At 36.1% G+C, this 22,725-nt stretch overlaps 2 protein-coding genes across 3 annotated transcripts in view; one reads left to right on the top strand and one right to left on the bottom strand.

The window, feature by feature from the left end:
- The window catches only part of LOC143245426 (uncharacterized), a 27,211-nt gene extending 4,486 nt beyond the window's left edge, over positions 1 to 22,725 (top strand). Inside the window, exons 1-3 of one of the 2 annotated variants that reach the window (XM_076491773.1) lie at positions 16,398 to 16,590; positions 20,333 to 20,429; positions 20,888 to 22,725. In XM_076491773.1, coding sequence (XP_076347888.1) covers positions 16,534 to 16,590; positions 20,333 to 20,429; positions 20,888 to 22,074 — 1,341 coding nt within the window. In that variant the 5' untranslated portion in view covers positions 16,398 to 16,533 and the 3' untranslated portion in view covers positions 22,075 to 22,725. Of the gene's footprint in view, positions 1 to 16,397; positions 16,591 to 20,332; positions 20,430 to 20,887 lie in introns of those variants that run through there. The other variant, XM_076491774.1, reaches the window with a different exon arrangement.
- LOC143245657 (uncharacterized) lies at positions 1,799 to 16,329 on the bottom strand. The gene is made up of 3 exons (XM_076492006.1): positions 16,158 to 16,329; positions 9,518 to 11,332; positions 1,799 to 1,965 (listed from the first exon to the last, which is right to left on the bottom strand). Exons 2-3 carry the CDS (start codon positions 10,647 to 10,649, stop codon positions 1,799 to 1,801), a joined length of 1,299 nt encoding a protein of 432 aa, XP_076348121.1. The 5' UTR covers positions 10,650 to 11,332; positions 16,158 to 16,329.

The raw sequence follows: 22,725 nt of genomic DNA, 5'->3' as shown, positions 1-22,725 counted from the left end.
CACCACAATATACTCCTTCCTTCTACAGTAACACACCACAATATACTCTTTCCTTCTACAGTAACACACCACAATATACTCTTTCCTTCTACAGTAACACACCACAAAAAACTCTTTCCTTCTACAGTAACATACCACACTATAATCATTCCTTCTAGAGTAACACACCACAATATACTCTTTCCTTCTACAGTAACACACCACTCTATAGTCCCTCCTTCTACAGAACCACACCACACTATAATCATTCCTTCTATAGTAACAAGCCATACTATAATCATTCCTTCTACAGTAACACACCACACTATAATCATTCCTTCCACAGTAACACACCACACTATAATCATTCCTGCTACAGTAACACACCACACTATAATCATTCCTTCTACAGTAACACACCACACTATAATCATTCCTTCTAGAGTAACAAGCCATACTATAATCATTCCTTCTACAGTAACACACCACACTATAATCATTCCTTCTACAGTAACACACCACACTATAATCATTCCTTCTACAGTAACACACTACACTATAATCCCTCCACACCATAATATGCTCCTTCCTTCTACAGTAACACACCACACTATAATCCCTCCACACCACAATATACTCTTTCCTTCTACAGTAACACACCACACTATAATCATTCCTTCTACAGTAACACACCACAATATAATCATTCCTTCTACAGTAACACACCACACCACAATATACTCTTTCCTTCTACAGTAACATACCACACTATAATCATTCCTTCTACAGTAACACACCACTCTGTAATCCCTCTTTCTACAGTAACACACCACTCTGTAATCCCTCTTTCTACAGTAACACACCACACCATAATCCCTCCTTCTACAGAAACACACCACACTATAATCATTCCTTCTATAGTAACAAGCCATACTATAATCATTCCTTCTACAGTAACACACCACACTATAATCATTCCTTCTACAGTAACAAGCCATATTATAATCATTCCTTCTACAGTAACAAGCCATACTATCATTCCTTCTACAGTAACACACCACACTATAATCCCTCCTTCTACAGTAACACACCACACTATAGTCATTCCTTCTATAGTAACAAGCCATACTATAATCATTCCTTCTACAGTAACACACCACACTATAGTCATTCCTTCTATAGTAACAAGCCATACTATAATCATTCCTTCTCCAGTAACACACCACTCTATAATCCCTCCTTCTACAGTAACACACCACACCATAATCCCTCCTTCTACAGTAACACACCACACTATAATCCCTCCTTCTACAGTAACACACCACACTATAATCCCTCCTTCTACAGTAACACACCACACTATAATCCCTCCTTCTACAGTAACACACCACACTACAATCATTCCTTCTACAGTAACACACTACACTATAATCCCTCCACACCACAATATGCTCCTTCCTTCTACAGTAACACACCACACTATAATCCCTCCACACCACATTATACTCCTTACTTCTACAGTAACACACCACACTATAATCCCTCCACACCACATTATACTCCTTACTTCTACAGTAACACACCACATCATACTCCTTTCTTCTACAGTGACACACCACAATATAATCATTCCTTCTACAGTAACACACCACACTATAATCCCTCCACACCACAATATACTCCTTCCTTCTACAGTAACACACCACAATATACTCTTTCCTTCTACAGTAACACACCACACCATAATCCCTCCTTCTACAGAACCACACCACACCATAATCCCTCCTTATACAGTAACACACCACACTATAATCCCTCCTTATACAGTAACACACCACACCTTAATCCCTCCTTCTTCAGAACCACACCACACCATAATCCCTCCTTCTACAGAACCACACCACACCATAATCCCTCCTTCTTCAGAACCACACCACACCATAATCCCTCCTTCTTCAGAAACACACCACACCATAATCCCTCCTTCTACAGAACCACACCACACTATAGTCATTGCTTCTACAGTAACACACCACACTATATGCCCTCCTTCTACAGTAACACACCACACTATAGTCATTCCTTCTACAGTAACACTACACTATAATCTCTCCACACCACAATATACTCCTTCCTTCTACAGTAACACACCACACTATAATCATTCCTTCTACAGTAACACACCACACTATACTCCTTCCTTCTACAGTAACACACCACATTATTATCCCTCCTTCTCCAGTAACACACCACACTATACTCCTTCCTTCTACAGTAACACACCACACTATAATCCCTCCACACCACACTATAATCCCTCCTTCTACAGTAACACACCACACTATAGTCATTGCTTCTACAGTAACACACCACACTATACTCCTTCCTTCTACAGTAATACACCACACTATACTCCTTCCTTCTACAGTAACACACCACATTATTATCCCTCCTTCTACAGTAACACACCACATTATTATCCCTCCTTCTCCAGTAACACACCACACTATACTCCTTCCTTCTACAGTAACACACCACATTATTATCCCTCCTTCTCCAGTAACACACCACACTATACTCCTTCCTTCTACAGTAACACACCACACTATAATCCCTCCTTCTACAGTAACACACCACACTATACTCCTTCCTTCTACAGTAACACACCACACTATAATCCCTCCTTCTACAGTAACACACCACATTATTATCCCTCCTTCTACAGTAACACACCACATTATTATCCCTCCTTCTCCAGTAACACACCACACTATACTCCTTCCTTCTACAGTAACACACCACACTATAATCTCTCCTTCTACCGTAACAAACCACACTATAGTCATTGCTTCTACAGTAACACACCACACTATAGTCATTGCTTCTACAGTAACACACCACACTATAATCCCTCCACACCACACTATAATCCCTCCTTCTACAGTAACACACCACACTATACTCCTTCCTTCTACAGTAACACACCACACTATAATCCCTCCACACCACAATATACTCTTTCCTTCTACAATAACACACCACACTATAATCATTCCTTCTACAGTAACACACCACAATATAATCATTCCTTCTACAGTAACACACCACAATATAATCATTCCTTCTACAGTAACACACCACACCACAATATACTCTTTCCTTCTACAGTAACATACCACACTATAATCATTCCTTCTACAGTAACATACCACACTATAATCATTCCTTCTACAGTAACACACCACTCTGTAATCCCTCTTTCTACAGTAACACACCACTCTGTAATCCCTCTTTCTACAGTAACACACCACACCATAATCCCTCCTTCTACAGAAACACACCACACTATAATCATTCCTTCTACAGTAACAAGCCATACTATAATCATTCCTTCTACAGTAACAAGCCATACTATCATTCCTTCTACAGTAACACACCACACTATAATCCCTCCTTCTACAGTAACACACCACACTATAGTCATTCCTTCTATAGTAACAAGCCATACTATAATCATTCCTTCTACAGTAACACACCACACTATAGTCATTCCTTCTATAGTAACAAGCCATACTATAATCATTCCTTCTACAGTAACACACCACAATATACCCTTTCCTTCTACAGTAACACACCACTCTATAATCCCTCCTTCTACAGTAACACACCACACCATAATCCCTCCTTCTACAGTAACACACCACACTATAATCATTCCTTCTACAGTAACACACTACACTATAATCCCTCCACACCACAATATGCTCCTTCCTTCTACAGTAACACACCACACTATAATCCCTCCACACCACATTATACTCCTTCCTTCTACAGTAACACACCACACCATACTCCTTTCTTCTACAGTGACACACCACAATATAATCATTCCTTCTACAGTAACACACCACACTATAATCCCTCCACACCACAATATACTCTTTCCTTCTACAGTAACACACCACTCTATAATCCCTCCTTATACAGTAACACACCACACCATAATCCCTCCTTCTTCAGAACCACACCACACCATAATCCCTCCTTCTACAGAACCACACCACACTATAATCATTCCTTCTACAGTAACACACCACACTATAATCCCTCCTTATACAGTAACACACCACACTATAATCCCTCCTTCTTCAGAACCACACCACACCATAATCCCTCCTTCTTCAGAAACACACCACACTATAATCCTCCTTTTCTTCAGAAACACACCACACTATAATCCCTCCTTCTACAGAACCACACCACACTATAATCCTCCTTCTTCAGAACTACATCACACCATATAATCCTCTCCTTCTTCAGAACCACACCACACCATAATCCTCCTTCTTCTTTAGAACCACACCACACCATAATCCTCCTTTCTACAGAACTACACACCACACTATAGTCATTGCTTCTACAGTAACACACCACACTATAGTCATTCCTTCTACAGTAACACTACACTATAATCTCTCCACACCACAATATGCTCCTTCCTTCTACAGTAACACACCACAGTATAATCATTCCTTCTACAGTAACACACCACACTATACTCCTTCCTTCTACAGTAACACACCACACTATAATCCCTCCACACCACACTATAATCCCTCCTTCTACAGTAACACACCACACTATAGTCATTGCTTCTACAGTAACACACCACAATATACTCTTTCCTTCTACAGTAACACACCACACCATAATCCCTCCTTCTACAGAACCACACCACACCATAATCCCTCCTTATACAGTAACACACCACACTATAATCCCTCCTTATACAGTAACACACCACACCATAATCCCTCCTTCTACAGAACCACACCACACCATAATCCCTCCTTCTTCAGAACCACACCACACCATAATCCCTCCTTCTTCAGAAACACACCACACCATAATCCCTCCTTCTACAGAACCACACCACACTATAGTCATTGCTTCTACAGTAACACACCACACTATATGCCCTCCTTCTACAGTAACACACCACACTATAGTCATTCCTTCTACAGTAACACTACACTATAATCTCTCCACACCACAATATGCTCCTTCCTTCTACAGTAACACACCACACTATAATCCCCCCTTCTACAGTAACACACCACACTATACTCCTTCCTTCTACAGTAACACACCACACCATAATCCCTCCTTCTACAGTAACACACCACACTATAATCATTCCTTCTACAGTAACACACTACACTATAATCCCTCCACACCACAATATGCTCCTTCCTTCTACAGTAACACACCACACTATAATCCCTCCACACCACATTATACTCCTTCCTTCTACAGTAACACACCACACCATACTCCTTTCTTCTACAGTGACACACCACAATATAATCATTCCTTCTACAGTAACACACCACACTATAATCCCTCCACACCACAATATACTCTTTCCTTCTACAGTAACACACCACTCTATAATCCCTCCTTCTACAGTAACACACCACACCATAATCCCTCCTTCTTCAGAACCACACCACACCATAATCCCTCCTTCTACAGAACCACACCACACTATAATCATTCCTTCTACAGTAACACACCACACTATAATCCCTCCTTATACAGTAACACACCACACTATAATCCCTCCTTCTTCAGAACCACACCACACCATAATCCCTCCTTCTTCAGAAACACACCACACCATAATCCTCCTTCTCTTCAGAAACACACCACACTATAATCCTCCTTCTACAGAACCACACCACACTATAATCCTCCTTCTTCAGAACCACATCACACTATAATCCCTCCTTCTCTCAGAACCACACCACACCATAATCCCTCCTTCTTCAGAACCACACCACACCATAATCCCTCCTTCTACAGAACCACACCACACTATAGTCATTGCTTCTACAGTAACACACCACACTATAGTCATTCCTTCTACAGTAACACTACACTATAATCCCTCCACACCACACTATAATCCCTCCTTCTACAGTAACACACCACACTATAGTCATTGCTTCTACAGTAACACACCACACCATACTCCTTTCTTCTACAGTGACACACCACAATATACTCTTTCCTTCTACAGTAACACACCACACCATAATCCCTCCTTCTACAGAACCACACCACACCATAATCCCTCCTTATACAGTAACACACCACACTATAATCCCTCCTTATACAGTAACACACCACACCATAATCCCTCCTTCTACAGAACCACACCACACCATAATCCCTCCTTCTTCAGAACCACACCACACCATAATCCCTCCTTCTTCAGAAACACACCACACCATAATCCCTCCTTCTACAGAACCACACCACACTATAGTCATTGCTTCTACAGTAACACACCACACTATATGCCCTCCTTCTACAGTAACACACCACACTATAGTCATTCCTTCTACAGTAACACTACACTATAATCTCTCCACACCACAATATGCTCCTTCCTTCTACAGTAACACACCACACTATAATCCCTCCTTCTACAGTAACACACCACACTATACTCCTTCCTTCTACAGTAACACACCACACTATAATCCTTCCTTCTACAGTAACACACCACACTATACTCCTTCCTTCTACAGTAACACACCACACTATAATCCTTCCTTCTACAGTAACACACCACACTATAATCCCTCCTTCTACAGTAACACACCACATTATTATCCCTCCTTCTCCAGTAACACACCACACTATAATCCTTCCTTCTACAGTAACACACCACATTATTATCCCTCCTTCTCCAGTAACACACCACACTATACTCCTTCCTTCTACAGTAACACACCACATTATCCCTCCTTCTCCAGTAACACACCACACTATACTCCTTCCTTCTACAGTAACACACCACACTATAATCCCTCCATCTACAGTAACACACCACACTATAATCTCTCCTTCTACCGTAACAAACCACACTATAGTCATTGCTTCTACAGTAACACACCACACTATAGTCATTGCTTCTACAGTAACACACCACACTATAATCCCTCCACACCACACTATAATCCCTCCTTCTACAGTAACACACCACACTATACTCCTTCCTTCTACAGTAACACACCACACTATAATCCCTCCACACCACAATATACTCTTTCCTTCTACAATAACACACCACACTATAATCATTCCTTCTACAGTAACACACCACAATATAATCATTCCTTCTACAGTAACACACCACAATATAATCATTCCTTCTACAGTAACACACCACACCACAATATACTCTTTCCTTCTACAGTAACATACCACACTATAATCATTCCTTCTACAGTAACACACCACATTGTAATCCCTCTTTCTACAGTAACACACCACTCTGTGATCCCTCTTTCTACAGTAACACACCACTCTGTGATCCCTCTTTCTACAGTAACACACCACTCTGTAATCCCTCTTTCTACAGTAACACACCACACCATAATCCCTCCTTCTACAGAAACACACCACTCTGTAATCCCTCTTTCTACAGTAACACACCACACCATAATCCCTCCTTCTACAGAAACACACCACACTATAATCATTCCTTCTATAGTAACAAAGCCACACTATAATCATTCCTTCTACAGTAACACACCACACTATAATCATTCCTTCTATAGTAACAAGCCATACTATAATCATTCCTTCTACAGTAACAAGCCATACTATCATTCCTTCTACAGTAACACACCACACTATAATCCCTCCTTCTACAGTAACACACCACACTATAGTCATTCCTTCTATAGTAACAAGCCATACTATAATCATTCCTTCTACAGTAACACACCACACTATAGTCATTCCTTCTATAGTAACAAGCCATACTATAATCATTCCTTCTACAGTAACACACCACAATATGCTCCTTCCTTCTACAGTAACACACCACACTATAATCCCTCCACACCACATTATACTCCTTCCTTCTACAGTAACACACCACACTATAATCCCTCCACACCACATTATACTTCTTCCTTCTACAGTAACACACCACACCATACTCCTTTCTTTCTACAGTGACACACCACAATATAATTCATTCCTTTTCTACAGTAACACACCACACTATAATCCTCTCTCACCACAATATACTTCCTTCCTTTCTACAGTAACACACCACACTATAATCTTCCTTCTACAGTAACACACCACTTATAATCCTTCCTTCTTCAGAACCACACCACACCATATAATCCCTCCTTTCTACAGAACCACACCACACTATAATCCATTCCTTCTACAGTAACACACCACACTATAATCCTCTCCTTATACAGTAACACACCACACTATAATCCCTCCTTATACAGTAACACACCACACATAATCCTCCTTTTTCAGAAACACACCACACTATAATCCTCCTTCTTTCTTTCAGAACCACACCACACTATAATCCTCTCCTTTCTTCAGAAACTACACCACACTATAATCCTCTCCTTTCTTCAGAAACACACCACACTATAATCTCCTCCTTCTACAGAACACACCACACTATAATCCTCTCTTTCTTCTCAGAACTACACTACACTATAATCCTCTCCTTCTTCAGAACCACACCACTATAATCCCTTCCTTCTTTCAGAAACACACCACACCATAATCCTCCTTCTTCAGAACTACACCACACTATAATCCTCCTTCTTCTTCAGAAACACACCACACTATAATCCTCTCCTTCTACAGAACTACACCACACCATAATCCTCTCCTTTCTTCAGAGAACACACCACACCATAATCCCTCTCTTTCTACAGAACCACACCACACTATAATCCTCCTTCTACAGAACTAATACACCACACTATAGTTATTCCTTCTACAGTAACACTACACTATAATCTCCACACCACAATATGTTCCTTCCTTCTACAGTAACAATACACCACACTATAATCATTCCTTCTACAGTAACACACCACACTATACTCCTTCCTTTCTACAGTAACACACCACACTATAATCCTCTCCTTCCACACCACACTATAGTCATTGCTTTCTACAGTAACACACCACACTATACCTCCTTCCTTCTACAGTAACACACCACACTATAATCCTCCTTCTCCAGTAACACACCACACTATTATCCCTCCTTCTTCCAGTAACACACCACACTATACTCCTTCCTTCTACAGTAACACACACACTATTATCCTCCTTCTCCAGTAACACACCACACTATAATCCCTCTCCACACCACACTATAATCCTCCTCCATCTACAGTAACACACCACACTATAATCTCTCCTTTCTACAGTAATAAACCACACTATAGTCATTGCTTTCTACAGTAACACACCACACTATAATCCCTCTACACACACACTATAATCCTCCTTCTACAGTAACACACCAAACTATACTCCCTTCCTTCTCCAGTAACACACCACACTATAATCCTCTCCACACCACACTATATCCCTCCATCTACAGTAATACACCACACTATAGTTCATTGCTTTCTACAGTAACACACCACACTATACTCCTCCTTCCTTCTACAGTAACACACCACACTATACTTCCCTTCTTCTACAGTAACACACCACACTATAATCCCTCCTTCTACAGTGACACACCACACTATAATCCCTCCTTGTACAGTGACACACCACACTATAATCCCTCCTTCTACACTAACACACCACACTATAATCCCTCCTTCTACACTAACACACCACACTATAATCTCTCCTTCTACCGTAACACACCACACTATAGTCATTGCTTCTAGAGTAACACACCACACTATAGTCATTGCTTCTACAGTAACACACCACACTCTAGTCATTGCTTCTACAGTAACAAGCCATACTATAATCCCTCCTTCTACAGTAACACACCACACTATAATACCTCCTTCTACAGTAACACACCACACTATAATCCCTCCTTCTACAGTAACACACCACACAATAGTCATTGCTTCTACAGTAACACACCACACTATAGTCATTGCTTCTACAGTAACACACCACACAATAGTCATTGCTTCTACAGTAACACACCACACTATAGTCATTGCTTCTACAGTAACACACCACACTATAGTCATTGCTTCTACAGTAACACACCACACTATAGTCATTGCTTCTACAGTAACACACCACACTATAGTCATTCCTTCTACAGTAACACACCACACTATAATCCCTCCTTCTACAGTAACACACCACACTATAATCCCTCCTTCTACAGTAACACACCACACTATAATCCCTCCTTCTACAGTAACAAGCCATAATATACTCTTTCCTTCTACAGTAACACACCACACTATAACCCCTCCTTCTACAGTAACAAGCCATAATATACTCTTTCCTTCTACAGTAACACACCACACTATAACCCCTCCTTCTACAGTAACACACCACACTATAATCCCTCCTTCTACAGTAACACACCACACTATAATCCCTCTTTCTACAGTAACACACCACACTATAATCCCTCTTTCTACAGTAACACACCACACTATAACCCCTCCTTCTACAGTAATACACCACACTATAATCCCTCCTTCTACAGTAACAAGCCATACTATAATCATTCCTTCTACAGTTATACACCACACTATAATCTCTCCTTCTACAGTGTTACACCACACTATAATCCCTCCTTCTACAGTAACAAGCCATATTATAATCATTCCTTGAATAGGAACATAGGAAAAGAGAACCAATATCAGATATATAAAAACATTCTTTAAACCAGAAAAATAGGAAAAAAAGTACCAGTATCAGATGCGAAATAACATTCTATAATCAGGAACATAACAAAAAAGAACCAACATCAGATTTATAAAAACATAAGAAGAACCAATATCAGATTCAACTTCAAACAAATCAAAGTAAGATACAGGTAAATTCCCAAGCAGAATTAAATAATCTTTCATGTGAGGAGAAGAAGAGGAACCACAACGTTCCTCCTTACCACCCCTGTTGGGGAGAGAATTCTTCTGACTTCACAACGTTCCTCCTAACCACCCCCGTTGGGAAGATAATTCTTCTAACTTCACAACGTTCCTCCTAACCACCCCTGTTGGGAAGATAATTCTTCTGACTTCACAACGTTCCTCCTAACCATCCCTGTTGGGGAGATAATTCTTCTGGCTTCACAACGTCCCTCCTAACCACTCCTGTTGGGGAGAGAATTCTTCTGACCTCACAACGTTCCTCCTAACCATCCCTGTTGGGGAGATAATTCTTCCGACTTCACAACGTTCCTCCTAACCGACCCTGTTGGGGAGATCATTCTTCTGATTTCTCCCTCTCTAAACTAAACCCCTGCCAAGTTCGTTTGCGTTTCCAGTATCAGATGCGTACTAACATTCTTTCATCGGGAACAAAGGAAAAAACAATATCAGATTTATAAAAACATTCCCTATTTAGGACCATCAGAAGAACCAATATCAGATGTATAAAAAGATTCTTTAACTCAATAACATACAAAAAAAGAACTAATATTAGATTCATAATAACAGTCTTTAATCAGCACATAGGAAATAAAGAACCAATATCAGATTTATAAAAACATTCTTTAATCAAGAATAACCAATATCAGATGCATATTTTTTTTAATGAGAAACATCACAGAGAAAGAATCAATATTAGATGTATAAAATCATTTTTTAAATCAGGAACTTAAGATGACACAATATCCGATTTATAAAAAAACATTCTTCACGTTAGAAACATAACATGAACCAATATCAGACGTATAAAAACAATATTTAAATTAGAAAAATAGGAAAAAAGAGCCAATATCAGATTTATAGAAACATTCTTTAAATCTGGAACAAAATAAGATTCATATCTACATGAACATTATTTAATCAGGAACATAAGAAGAATCAATATCAGATGTGTAAAAACATTTGTTAAATCAGGAACATAAAATGAATCAACATCAGATGCATAATAACCCTTTTATTCATCAACATAGGAAAAACATATCAGACGAAGGAAAACATTCCTTAATCAGGAACCAAAGAACAGCCAATATCGTATGTATAAAAAAATTCTTTAAATCAGAAATGTGTGGAAAAAAACCCAACAATAATAACATTCTTTAAACAGGAACATTAGAAAAACCATCATCAGACGTATAAAAATATTCTTTATATCTGAAACATAAGAAAAAAAAGAATCAATATCAGATGCGTAATAACATTCTTTAATAAGTAAAATAGGAAGAAAAGAACCAAATTGAGATTTATAAAAACATTCTTTCATCAGAAACATAAGAAAACCAATATCAGATGCATAGAAACATTCCTCAATCAGGAACATAGAAAGAAAAGAACCAATATAAGATATATAAAAATATTATTTGATCACGAACATCAAAGAACCGATATCATATGTATAAAAACATTCTTTAAATTAGAAACATAGGAAAAAAAAGAACCAATATCAGAGGGAAAAACATTCTTTAATAGGGAACATGACAAAAAAGAACCAATATCAGATGTATAAAAACAACTTTAATGAGGAACATAGGAAATAAAGAGCTAATATGTGATTCATAAAAACATTTTTAAAAACAGAAAAAAAGAAGAACCACTATCAGATGCATAAAAACATTTTTCAATCACGAACATAAGAAAGAAAGAATACATTAGATATATAAAAACATTCATTAAATCAGAAATATAAGAAAAAAGAACCAATATTACATGAGTAATAACATTCTTCACATTATAAAGATAGGGAAAAACAACCAATATAAATGCATGCCTTAAATCAGGAATATAAGAAGAAAAAACGAGTTAATATCAGATGTTTAGGAACATTCTTTAATCAAAAACGTAGGATAGATAATAGTACCAATATCAGAAGCCCGGCATGGCGAAATGGTTTAAGGTGTTCGACTCGTAATCTGAGGATCGCGGGTTCGAATCCACGTTGCACCAAACATGCTCGCCCTTTCAGCAATGAGGGAGTTATAATGTGTCAGTCAATCCCACTATTCGTTCGTAAAAGAGAAGACCAAGAGTTGGCAGTGCATAGTGTTAACTAGCTGCCTTCTCTCGAGAATAACATTGCTAAATTAGTGACGGCTAGCGCAGGGCATATAGCCCTTGTGTAGCTTTGTGCGAAATTCCTAAAGAAACCAATGTCACATGTATAACAAATTCTTTAATCAGAAACATAAGAAAAAAGAGCCAATATTAGATGTATAAAAACATTCTTCAACCGGGAGCATAAGATAGAAAGTACCAATATTAGATTTATAAAAACATTTTTCAAATAGGAACAAAAGTACAACCAATATCATACGTATAAAAAATTCTTCAAATGTGAATTATATGAAGAATCAATATTAGATGTATAAAAACATTCTTTAAATCAGGAACATAGGGAAAAGAACCAATATCAGATTTATAGAAACATTCTTTAATCAAGAATATAAGAAGAACCAATATCAGATGGATAAAAAACATTTTTAAATTAGGAACATAAGAAAGAAAGAATCAATATTAGATGTACAAAACATTCTTCAAATGAGGAACATAAGAAGAACCAACATCAGATGTATAAACACATTCTTTAAATCAGAAACGTTGGAAAAAAAATCAATATTAGATACGTAATAACATTCTTTAATCAGGAACATATGAAAAAAGAACCAATATCAAATTTATAGAAACATTCTTTAATCAAGAATATAAAAAGAACCAATATCAGATGTATAAAAACATTCTTTAAATTAAAAACTTATGAAAAATGAACCAATATGATGGATAAAAAACATTTTTAAATCGGGAACAAAAGAAAGACAGAATCAATATTAGATGCAAAAAACATTCTTCAAATAAGGTACATAAGAACAACCAATATCATGTGTATAAAAAATTCTTTAAATCAGAAACGTGGGGAAAAAACAATATCAAATACATAAGAACATTCTTCAAAATGGAACATAGGAAAAAAGAACCAATATCATATTTATTAAAACATTCTTTAATCAGGAATATAAGAAGAACCATTATCAGATTATGAAACATACTCTAAATTAGAAAAATAGGAAAAAAGAACACTATCAGATGCATAAAAACATTTTTTAATCAGGACCATATGAAAAACCAATGTCAGATTTATGAAAACATTCTTTAATTGTGAAATATAAGAAGAACCAATATCAGATGTATAAAAACATTATTTAAATCATTAACATCAGAAAAACCAATATCAGATGTATAAAAACATTATTTAAATCAGGAACATTACAAGAATAAATGCCAGACGTATAAATATATTCTTTATATCAGAAACATAGGAAAAGAAGAATCAATATCAGATGCGTTATAACATTCTTTAATCAGGAATATTGGGAAAAAAATCAATATCAGATTTAACAAAATATTTTTCAAATTAGAAACATAGGAAAAACAACCAATATAAAAACATTATTTAAATCATTAACATCAGAAAAACCAATATCAGATGTATAAAAACATTATTTAAATCAGGAACATTACAAGAATAAATGCCAGGCGCATAAATATATTCTTTATATCAGAAACATAGGAAAAGAAGAATCAATATCAGATGCGTTATAACATTCTTTAATCAGGAATATTGGGAAAAAAATCAATATCAGATTTAACAAAATATTTTTCAAATTAGAAACAGAGGAAAAACAACCAATATAAAAACATTATTTAAATCAGGAACATAGGAAAAAAGAACCAATATCAGATGTATAAAAACATTCTTGAAATCAGAAATATAGGAAGAACCAATATTAGATGTATAAAAGCATTATTTAAATCATTAACATCAGAAAAACCAATATCAGATGTATAAAAACATTATTTAAATCAGGAACATTACAAGAATAAATGCCAGACGTATAAATATATTCTTTATATCAGAAACATAGGAAAAGAAGAATCAATATCAGATGCGTTATAACATTCTTTAATCAGGAATATTGGGAAAAAAATCAATATCAGATTTAACAAAATATTTTTCAAATTAGAAACAGAGGAAAAACAACCAATATAAAAACATTATTTAAATCAGGAACATAGGAAAAAAGAACCAATATCAGATGTATAAAAACATTCTTGAAATCAGAAATATAGGAAGAACCAATATTAGATGTATAAAAGCATTCTTTAAATCGGAAACATAATAAGAACCGACATCAGATGTATAAAATCATTATTTAAATCAGGAACATAATAAGAACCAACATTAGATGTCTAAAATATTCTTTAAATCCAAACACACGAAAAAAAGAACCAATATTAGATGCCTAATAACAGTCTTGAATAAGGAAAAGAAGAAGAAAAGAACCAATAGCTGATGGGTAATAACATTCTTAAATCAGGAACGTATTATGAAAAGAACCAATATCAGATTTATAAAAACATTCTTTAATCAGGGAAGTCAGAAGAACCGATATCAGATGTACAAAAACATTTTTTAACAAGGAACATGAGAGAAAAGAACCAATATGAGATGTGTGAAAACAATCTTTAATGAGGAACATAGGAAACAAAGAACCAATATATGATTTATAAAAACATTCTTCAAATTAGAAACAGGAAAACACAACCAATATAAAAACAATCTTTAAATAGGGAATATAAGAAAAAAAGAACCAATATCATATTTATAAAAACATTCTTTAATCAGAAACATAAGAAGAACCAATATCAGATGCATAGAAACATTTTCTAAATCAGAAACATAAGAAAAAAGAACCCATATCAGATGTACAAAAACATTCTTTAAATTAGAAAAATAGGAAAAAAGAACCAATATGAGATGCAAAAAACATTCTTTAATCTCGACCATGAGAAGAACCAATATCAGATTTATATAAAAAAACATTCTTTAAATAAAAAATATAAGAAGAACCAATATTAGACGTATAAAAACATTTTATATATCAGAAACACGAAAAAAAGAACCAGTATCAGATGCGTAATAACATTCTTTAATCAGGAATATAGGAGAAAAAGAACCAATATGACACAAAATCGGCTTTGAGGCCTACTAGCACAGGAAACGTGAAAACTGTTTGTCACTTCCTTCTTATTATTGTACAACCCTTTGTTCTGTTACTTACTGGAAATGTAAGGCATTTCCCTCTAAAAAATAAAAATACTACATTTATCAAATAAACAAAACATTACACTTACAATTTTAACCAACGATGACGAAACGGTAAGCCTAAGAATCGTTGATAATTATTCATTTCAAACATGCTGTTGAGGTATTTATATGTGATGTGATTTTGTAGAACAAGGTGTAGTTACGGTTACATGAACCAGTCCTTACTGAATAATAGAAACTATTAAAATGATTGTGACATCTAATGACTGAACACCACAAGATGCCACTTCCGGCGTTTTCAGCTTGTAAAGCACAAATTATTTATGAATGAAACTTCCTTTAGAAGATGACACGTTGCACGTGGCTCACATAAAACTTCACTATTGCACGCCCAATATAAATGCCGTTTAGTAGAGAACAGCACGTAAATGTAGTTGTTTATCGGTATGAGGCTCCCTATATATGTTGAACAAATCTTCTAAACCCGCATTGAAAAAATCTACAAGTTTATTAAGTCAGGTACGTATTTCTATTAGTGATACAAGTTTAGTTTGGGATAATATCTCAGTTATGAACAACAGTATCGTATCTTAATTATAATTGTAAGAAACACACAATGAGTTAATTTTTTTTAAAACCTTAATGTTTATACTCCTTTGTGCAAATTAATTGAAACAAATGGTCATTTTACAATATTTTCAGCATGGTGGCCGGTGTCGGCTCGCTGGACCCGCTGATTTCCTTTAATAGTCATTTATTCACATAGACGGCGTCATTAGCTGTGGTCTGTTTTTGGGATATATGACGAAATTTTGAGGAATATTACGTTATTCGAAATTACGTTAGACTTTCTCTTTCAGCCATCATACACTATGACTCCTAGAAAGCGTACAAAGATTGTGACACTGCACGAGCACACCGGCATGACTTACAGGGAAATCGCGAACGTCGTTGGTGTTAGCCTATCGACCGTGTGATCAAGGCCAAGGTCAGTCTATCAGTCCGAAACGTAAAGGAAAATGTGGCCGAAAAGGAAAACAACACCAAGAGACGACGTTTACGTGGTTATGGAGAGTGTGAAAGATCCACGGAAGACAAGTGACGCCATAAAAAGAGATTTCGAAGTCAAAGGAATAAAAGTCAGCTCTTCAACGGTTCGTCGTAGGCTTGATGTCGATCAAAGGGCAAGGAGACCAGTCAAAAAACAACTTACCAACTCAATAAAGAAAAAACGGTATCAATGGGGTCTGAAATATAGAAACTGGATGCAAGAACAATGGAGGAAAGTGTTATTCAGTGACGAGACTCATTTCTTCGTACAGGGTCAAAGAAGTCTGCATGTTTGCAGATCTCCAGGTGAGAAACTTCGAGAATCTCACATCAATCAGTTTGTAAAACATCCCTTGAAGATGTTTTGGGGCTTTTTCAGCTACTATGGCGTCGGAGGCATACATATCGTAGAAGGTATGATGCGAGGACCACAGTACATCAAAGTTTTGCAGAGAAGAGTCATTCCAGAATTGAAAAAGAGATTTCCAGATGGATCTGCCTTTTTCAGCAAGATCTGGCTCCGTGCCACACATAGAAACTTGTGAAGAATTTTATGACTACAACGCGAATAAAGGTGCTGGACTGGCCTGGAAACTCTTCGGACTTAAATCCTATTGAAAATCTTTGGGTGATTTGTAAAGAAAGGCTTCTAGGAAAAGACTGTACCACGAAAGATAAGCTAATTGAGGCCATAATTGAGGTGTGGTGCCGCGATCCAAAAATTAGTAAAGATTGCAGTCAACTCGTGGACTCGATGCCAAAGCGGATTAGTGATCTTCTGAAAAATAAAGGCAGTCATATCATGTATTAATTTGTGAGTAATTTTTGGCTTCTCAGAAATAAAACGCAAAAAAATTGAAAAATCGTAATTTTCTGCCTTGATTCAATTAATTTGCACAAGGGTGTATATTATAACAAAGTTAACAGTAAGAATCACCATCAACAGGTTCTGTGATATCGTTGTTGCTTTATTTGCAAATCAAATAATGCTAACAGTCATTGCACAGATGTTAACCTACTACCAATTACAGTGGTGCTTAGAGGGCAAAGAGGCATAATGGTTGCTTAATTTGGTCTGTTACTCTATCATGCTAAACCTCAGTTATAGCCTTACTCGACCACATAATTATCATTATTGAGTGTTTCGCAGCTTGTGAGACTTCCAGTATCATAGAAAAGTGCTGCTAAGGTGGAGAACTGTAGACTAGCTAAATAGCCAAGTGGTCATCTTCCTTTTTCATTATTCCAGGTTAACCAAAAATAAATGAAGCTTTCGTAATGACTTTCGTACGACAGAAGATAATTTTAAAGAGTTCTTAACAACAGTTTTCACTAAGCATGGTGGTGTTTTCTATCAGTTAAAGAGGCCAAGCATAGCCAGGTGGTTAGGGTGAACGACTTGTAATCCAATGGTCACGAGTTCGAATTCCCGTCACATCAAACATGCTCACCCATTCAGCCGTGGGGGCACTATAATGCGACAGACAATCCCACTATTCTTTGGTAAAAGAGTAACCCAAGAGTTGGCGGTAGGTGGTGATGACTAGTTTCTTTCACTCTAGTCTTACACTGCAAAATTAGCGATGGCTAACGCAGATAGCCCTTGTGTAGTTGAAGAAATCTAGTGTAAACTACATTATTTTTATCCCTTAAAGTTGGCTTTCTTAGAGAAATTTGATGTTCCTTTAAAAAGCTTAATCACAGGGTGAAACAAGAATTACCAGTTAATAGCAGGAGAACATTAGAACATGTAGAATATTCAATGATTTGTACACAATACAGTCGATGTCTTTAGGGAACCAAACCATATATTATGTATGAAGTGAACGAGTGAAAAAAAAAGAAGTCAGTAAATATAACATTAAATGTTATTACACACATTCATAGAAGACATTTGCTTTCAGTGAAGGGAACAAAGGTGAGAAAATAATTTAAAAAAACATTTTGTAAATATAAAATGATGTGAGGATAACAGTGACAAAAGTATAGAAACAAGATCGCGATATATACAATAAACCTGATTCAAATCACATATAAATAGCTAAATATTTTCAAAGATAACTTTTATCTCCAACTAAATCCGTGTCAGTTGTGTGAGTTCAGGTTTGAAATAAATGATTTAAACTGAATACTAGTCAGATTGACTGGAGATATTTGTTTCATAATTTCCATTCACGTTTACTCTATTTCGGCGTTTTTTGGTATTACTGTCCTTACGTGATCCTTGCTTTTGCAATTTTTTTGTTACATTATCTCTTGTCTAAGATATCTTTAGACGCATTACTTTAACTATAAGCCAATTGACTTTAAGGTGCAAAAGTTTATTTATAAATTTAACAGAAAGTCCATTGCTGTATTGAATACTCTGCGTCTTCTTATTAATTCTGAACCTTTACTTTCAGTGAAGCTTAATATTTTAAAGAAATATCTTCATTCATTGAACTATAATTGTACTTATATATAAATAAAGATATATTATAAGTATGGCAAAAATGCAAATTATATACACTATTTTTCTTACTTCACTAATATAACACACTGAAAACTGAAGAGTATACAATGTCATAAATAACTTCAGACATTTTTATGTATAATCTAGTAGTTTATAGAACTTGTAGGCATCCCATACAACTACTTTTTTAGGAGGCCAAACACTGTTTAGCTGTAAATTGTGCTACAAATAATTTAAATGTTAAATGAAGCAGAAAACATGACACTTGACAGTTTTCGCAATTTGGAAGGTAAAACTTTTATTTTAAGGGGTGGGTGGAAAATGAGCAGGACGTGATAAAATCAAAAGAAGCGAAATAATCAGTAAACACTTTACTCTTTCTATTCGTTACTGTTTGACCCCCTGATTAAGAGTATACATTCTTCCGAAAGTGCTTTGATTGTTGGGTTTGTTGTTTTGTGATACACCAAACTCAGATCTTCCAAAACGTCGTGGTCAAGAAAGATTATCTAACAACCGCTTTATGTATGTGTAGGCGGATTACAGTTATTTGTGATGATGCAAGTCTCACTAAAACTATTGTGCCTCATAATTACAAGAGGTTAAAAACGAAGACCTGTTTCTTTGTTGAACTTTGTAACTACTAGAGCGTGAAAATAACCTTTTTTTCTGGGCTGTACTCTGTAGTAATGAAGAATTTGGTTACCGACTGAATGTAATATCTTCGAATATTTTAAAGTGTATTTCCATTACTTTCAGGATTTCTTCGTTATAAAAATGGTACCAAAAGCAGGGAGGAAAAACAAGTGTTTTTTCTTATGGCTTTTCATCGTTATTCTTGCCTGTTGTCCGGAAGGTGAGTCCGACCGTTTTGTTTTGTAGTTTAACAACAGTGATAAATTTCTTTGCATTCTACTTTTAAGACAAGTTTTAAATATTTGCTACATTGCTAAAAATTTATGATTTAAGACTGTTCGCCTGATGAGAAGAAAATAATAAATTGCCATATTTACAATTTAATTAAAGGTATTTACAAAGTCAGTGTTTAAGAAAACAGGATATTAACGAAGTTTATGTTACTGACAGAAAGTTTGTACATCGTCACTGTTTCTGTACCGTTTATTTTCAATAAAATGTTACATGATTTAGTAACTAAAATATTATACACTGTTAGAACAAACTGTTTGTATCCTACGCTTCAGTACGATTTATTTTGATTTCCAATTCATATGTCAGAGATTTTGTAGACATTAGTTAGTTGATTTAGCTGTAGACGGTTTTCTTTTACTTATAAGATTATTTCTTTCTATAAAGGCACCTTTACGCAGGCTACTTTTGACCAGTTGGAGAACGTAATAACAGATGCTATACAAAAAGCTGTAGCTAATCTTCCCCAGTCCGTGCCTCTCGAAGACGTAAGCTTCGCCATTGACGTGACGTTTGGACCAATTGTCACTACGTTATCCGATTTAAACTTGACGGGATTACAAGCCATACAAATACAAGATATTCAACTTACGAATGCATCCACAATAACAGGAAGAGCCACTCTGATTGCTTCAGACATTTTAATCATCGGAATGGGACAGATAAGTGGTAATGTTTCTACTATTCCTTTTAATTATTCTGGCGATCTATCCGTGGGTTCAAATGACACCTCTCTTCTGTTGGATTTCTCACTTTCTTACGACGTAAACAACACGTTCACACTACTTAACGTTGTTTCTCAGTTCGTGTTTGGGACCAACTTTACGTCTCTGGACATTCCAATTATCACTTCACCTGTTAATGACGCTCTGATCCAAGGTGTTGTTTTGGCTTTCAAGCCATTAGTCGAATTACAAATTGCACAATTCTTTTTTGATGTTCTGTCACCTGATGTGGAATTATTAATAGATAATTCTACAATATTATTCCTAAGTCCAGCTGTTGGTAACCTTTCCGGAGGTGAAGCAGACATTTCGGTACTTTGTAAGAATGCTAGTGGATACCTGGACAGTTTGGTGGCGAACCTGCAGGCTCGTCTTAGAGCTGTAGAACCGGTTTCTCTTAGTTCATATCGGTTTGTGTTTGTATTTGTAAATAGCGGCCAGCTTAGCGGTTTCTCTAACATTAGAAGGGTTGGTGAAATCCAGCTCTCGTGTAATACAACAGATGGACGAGATATTTTAACTTTCAATCTTATGGTTTCGAACATTCGACTTCAACAGAATTTTCTATTTCGTTCTTTTCGCTTTTTCTATCTCTTGCGAATGACGGGAACTTTGTCCAGCTTGACTGTCCGAGTCCAGCTAGCGGTGCATCAGGGCAACTTGACCCCAGTTTTACAGCTATTCGACTTGGCTAGCGTAGAAAATATTAATATCAACGTGTTTCGTCAAAATCGTTTATCTTTAATTTTAAATAATATAAGAAATTTCAGGGATTATTTTAGACAACTATTGGCCAATACTGCTACCAACCAAATACGTCAAGCACTCGTGAACCAGCTACGTCAGTAATATAGGCAGGATTCCGAACAAGGTCTAACCATCATTTAACCCACTGCTGAATTTACTTTCGCTAAATCACATTGTGAGCTTGTTCTCCTCACCGGTGCAGAAGATAAACCTTGGTCACTTTCAACTAGGCACACATCAGCTGAGAAGTTTTATTATGTTTATTAATTGACAAACAATGATTTATAAACATAATAAAGAATACTATTTAGTTTACTTTTAAAGGGGAACCCATTTAATTTACGAACAAAATGAAGTTTGGAGAGATATGTTTATTTCTCTACAGAGTTTGTTCTCTAACAAAGAGACATCAACATACACAACATTTGAACTACAAGTCTTTAATTAATGTACGTGATCATGTCTCATTCTTAGACATGAAATAGAAATAAATATATCTCACATATAGCTGTTTCCAAACCTCTTCTATATACTACATCCAACAAAACATTAGCCAATCTTCTTATTTTAAGTGTCTTCATTATATTAATAAACCATTGTTTGTTAATTTGCTATTATATTAGTACAATGTTCTTCCAAACAGTAACACATTACTTGAGATTTAACTCGTAATTTGTATGTTATCCTCTCCAACAATAAAAAGGTTACCAATATTTCATGCCTTATGGATATTAAAATAGGTAGTTTATTGCA

This window comes from Tachypleus tridentatus, chromosome 2 (assembly GCF_004210375.1).
Source record: "Tachypleus tridentatus isolate NWPU-2018 chromosome 2, ASM421037v1, whole genome shotgun sequence".
Classification (NCBI taxonomy): domain Eukaryota; kingdom Metazoa; phylum Arthropoda; class Merostomata; order Xiphosura; family Limulidae; genus Tachypleus; species Tachypleus tridentatus.
The sequence above is the reverse complement of the archived record's forward strand: the minus strand, read 5'-3'. Positions and strand labels throughout refer to the sequence as shown.

Bases quoted from the DNA above. Each gene is read 5' to 3' on its own strand.
- LOC143245657 (XM_076492006.1), bottom strand. From the start codon at position 10,649: ATGATTATAATATGGCTTGTTACTGTAGAAGGAGGGATTATAGTGTGG. The intron at 1,966-9,517 runs GTGTGGTGTGTT...GTGGTTCTGTAG, and splicing joins TGTAGAAGAAGGGAAGTATA to AAGGAGGGATTATGGTGTGG.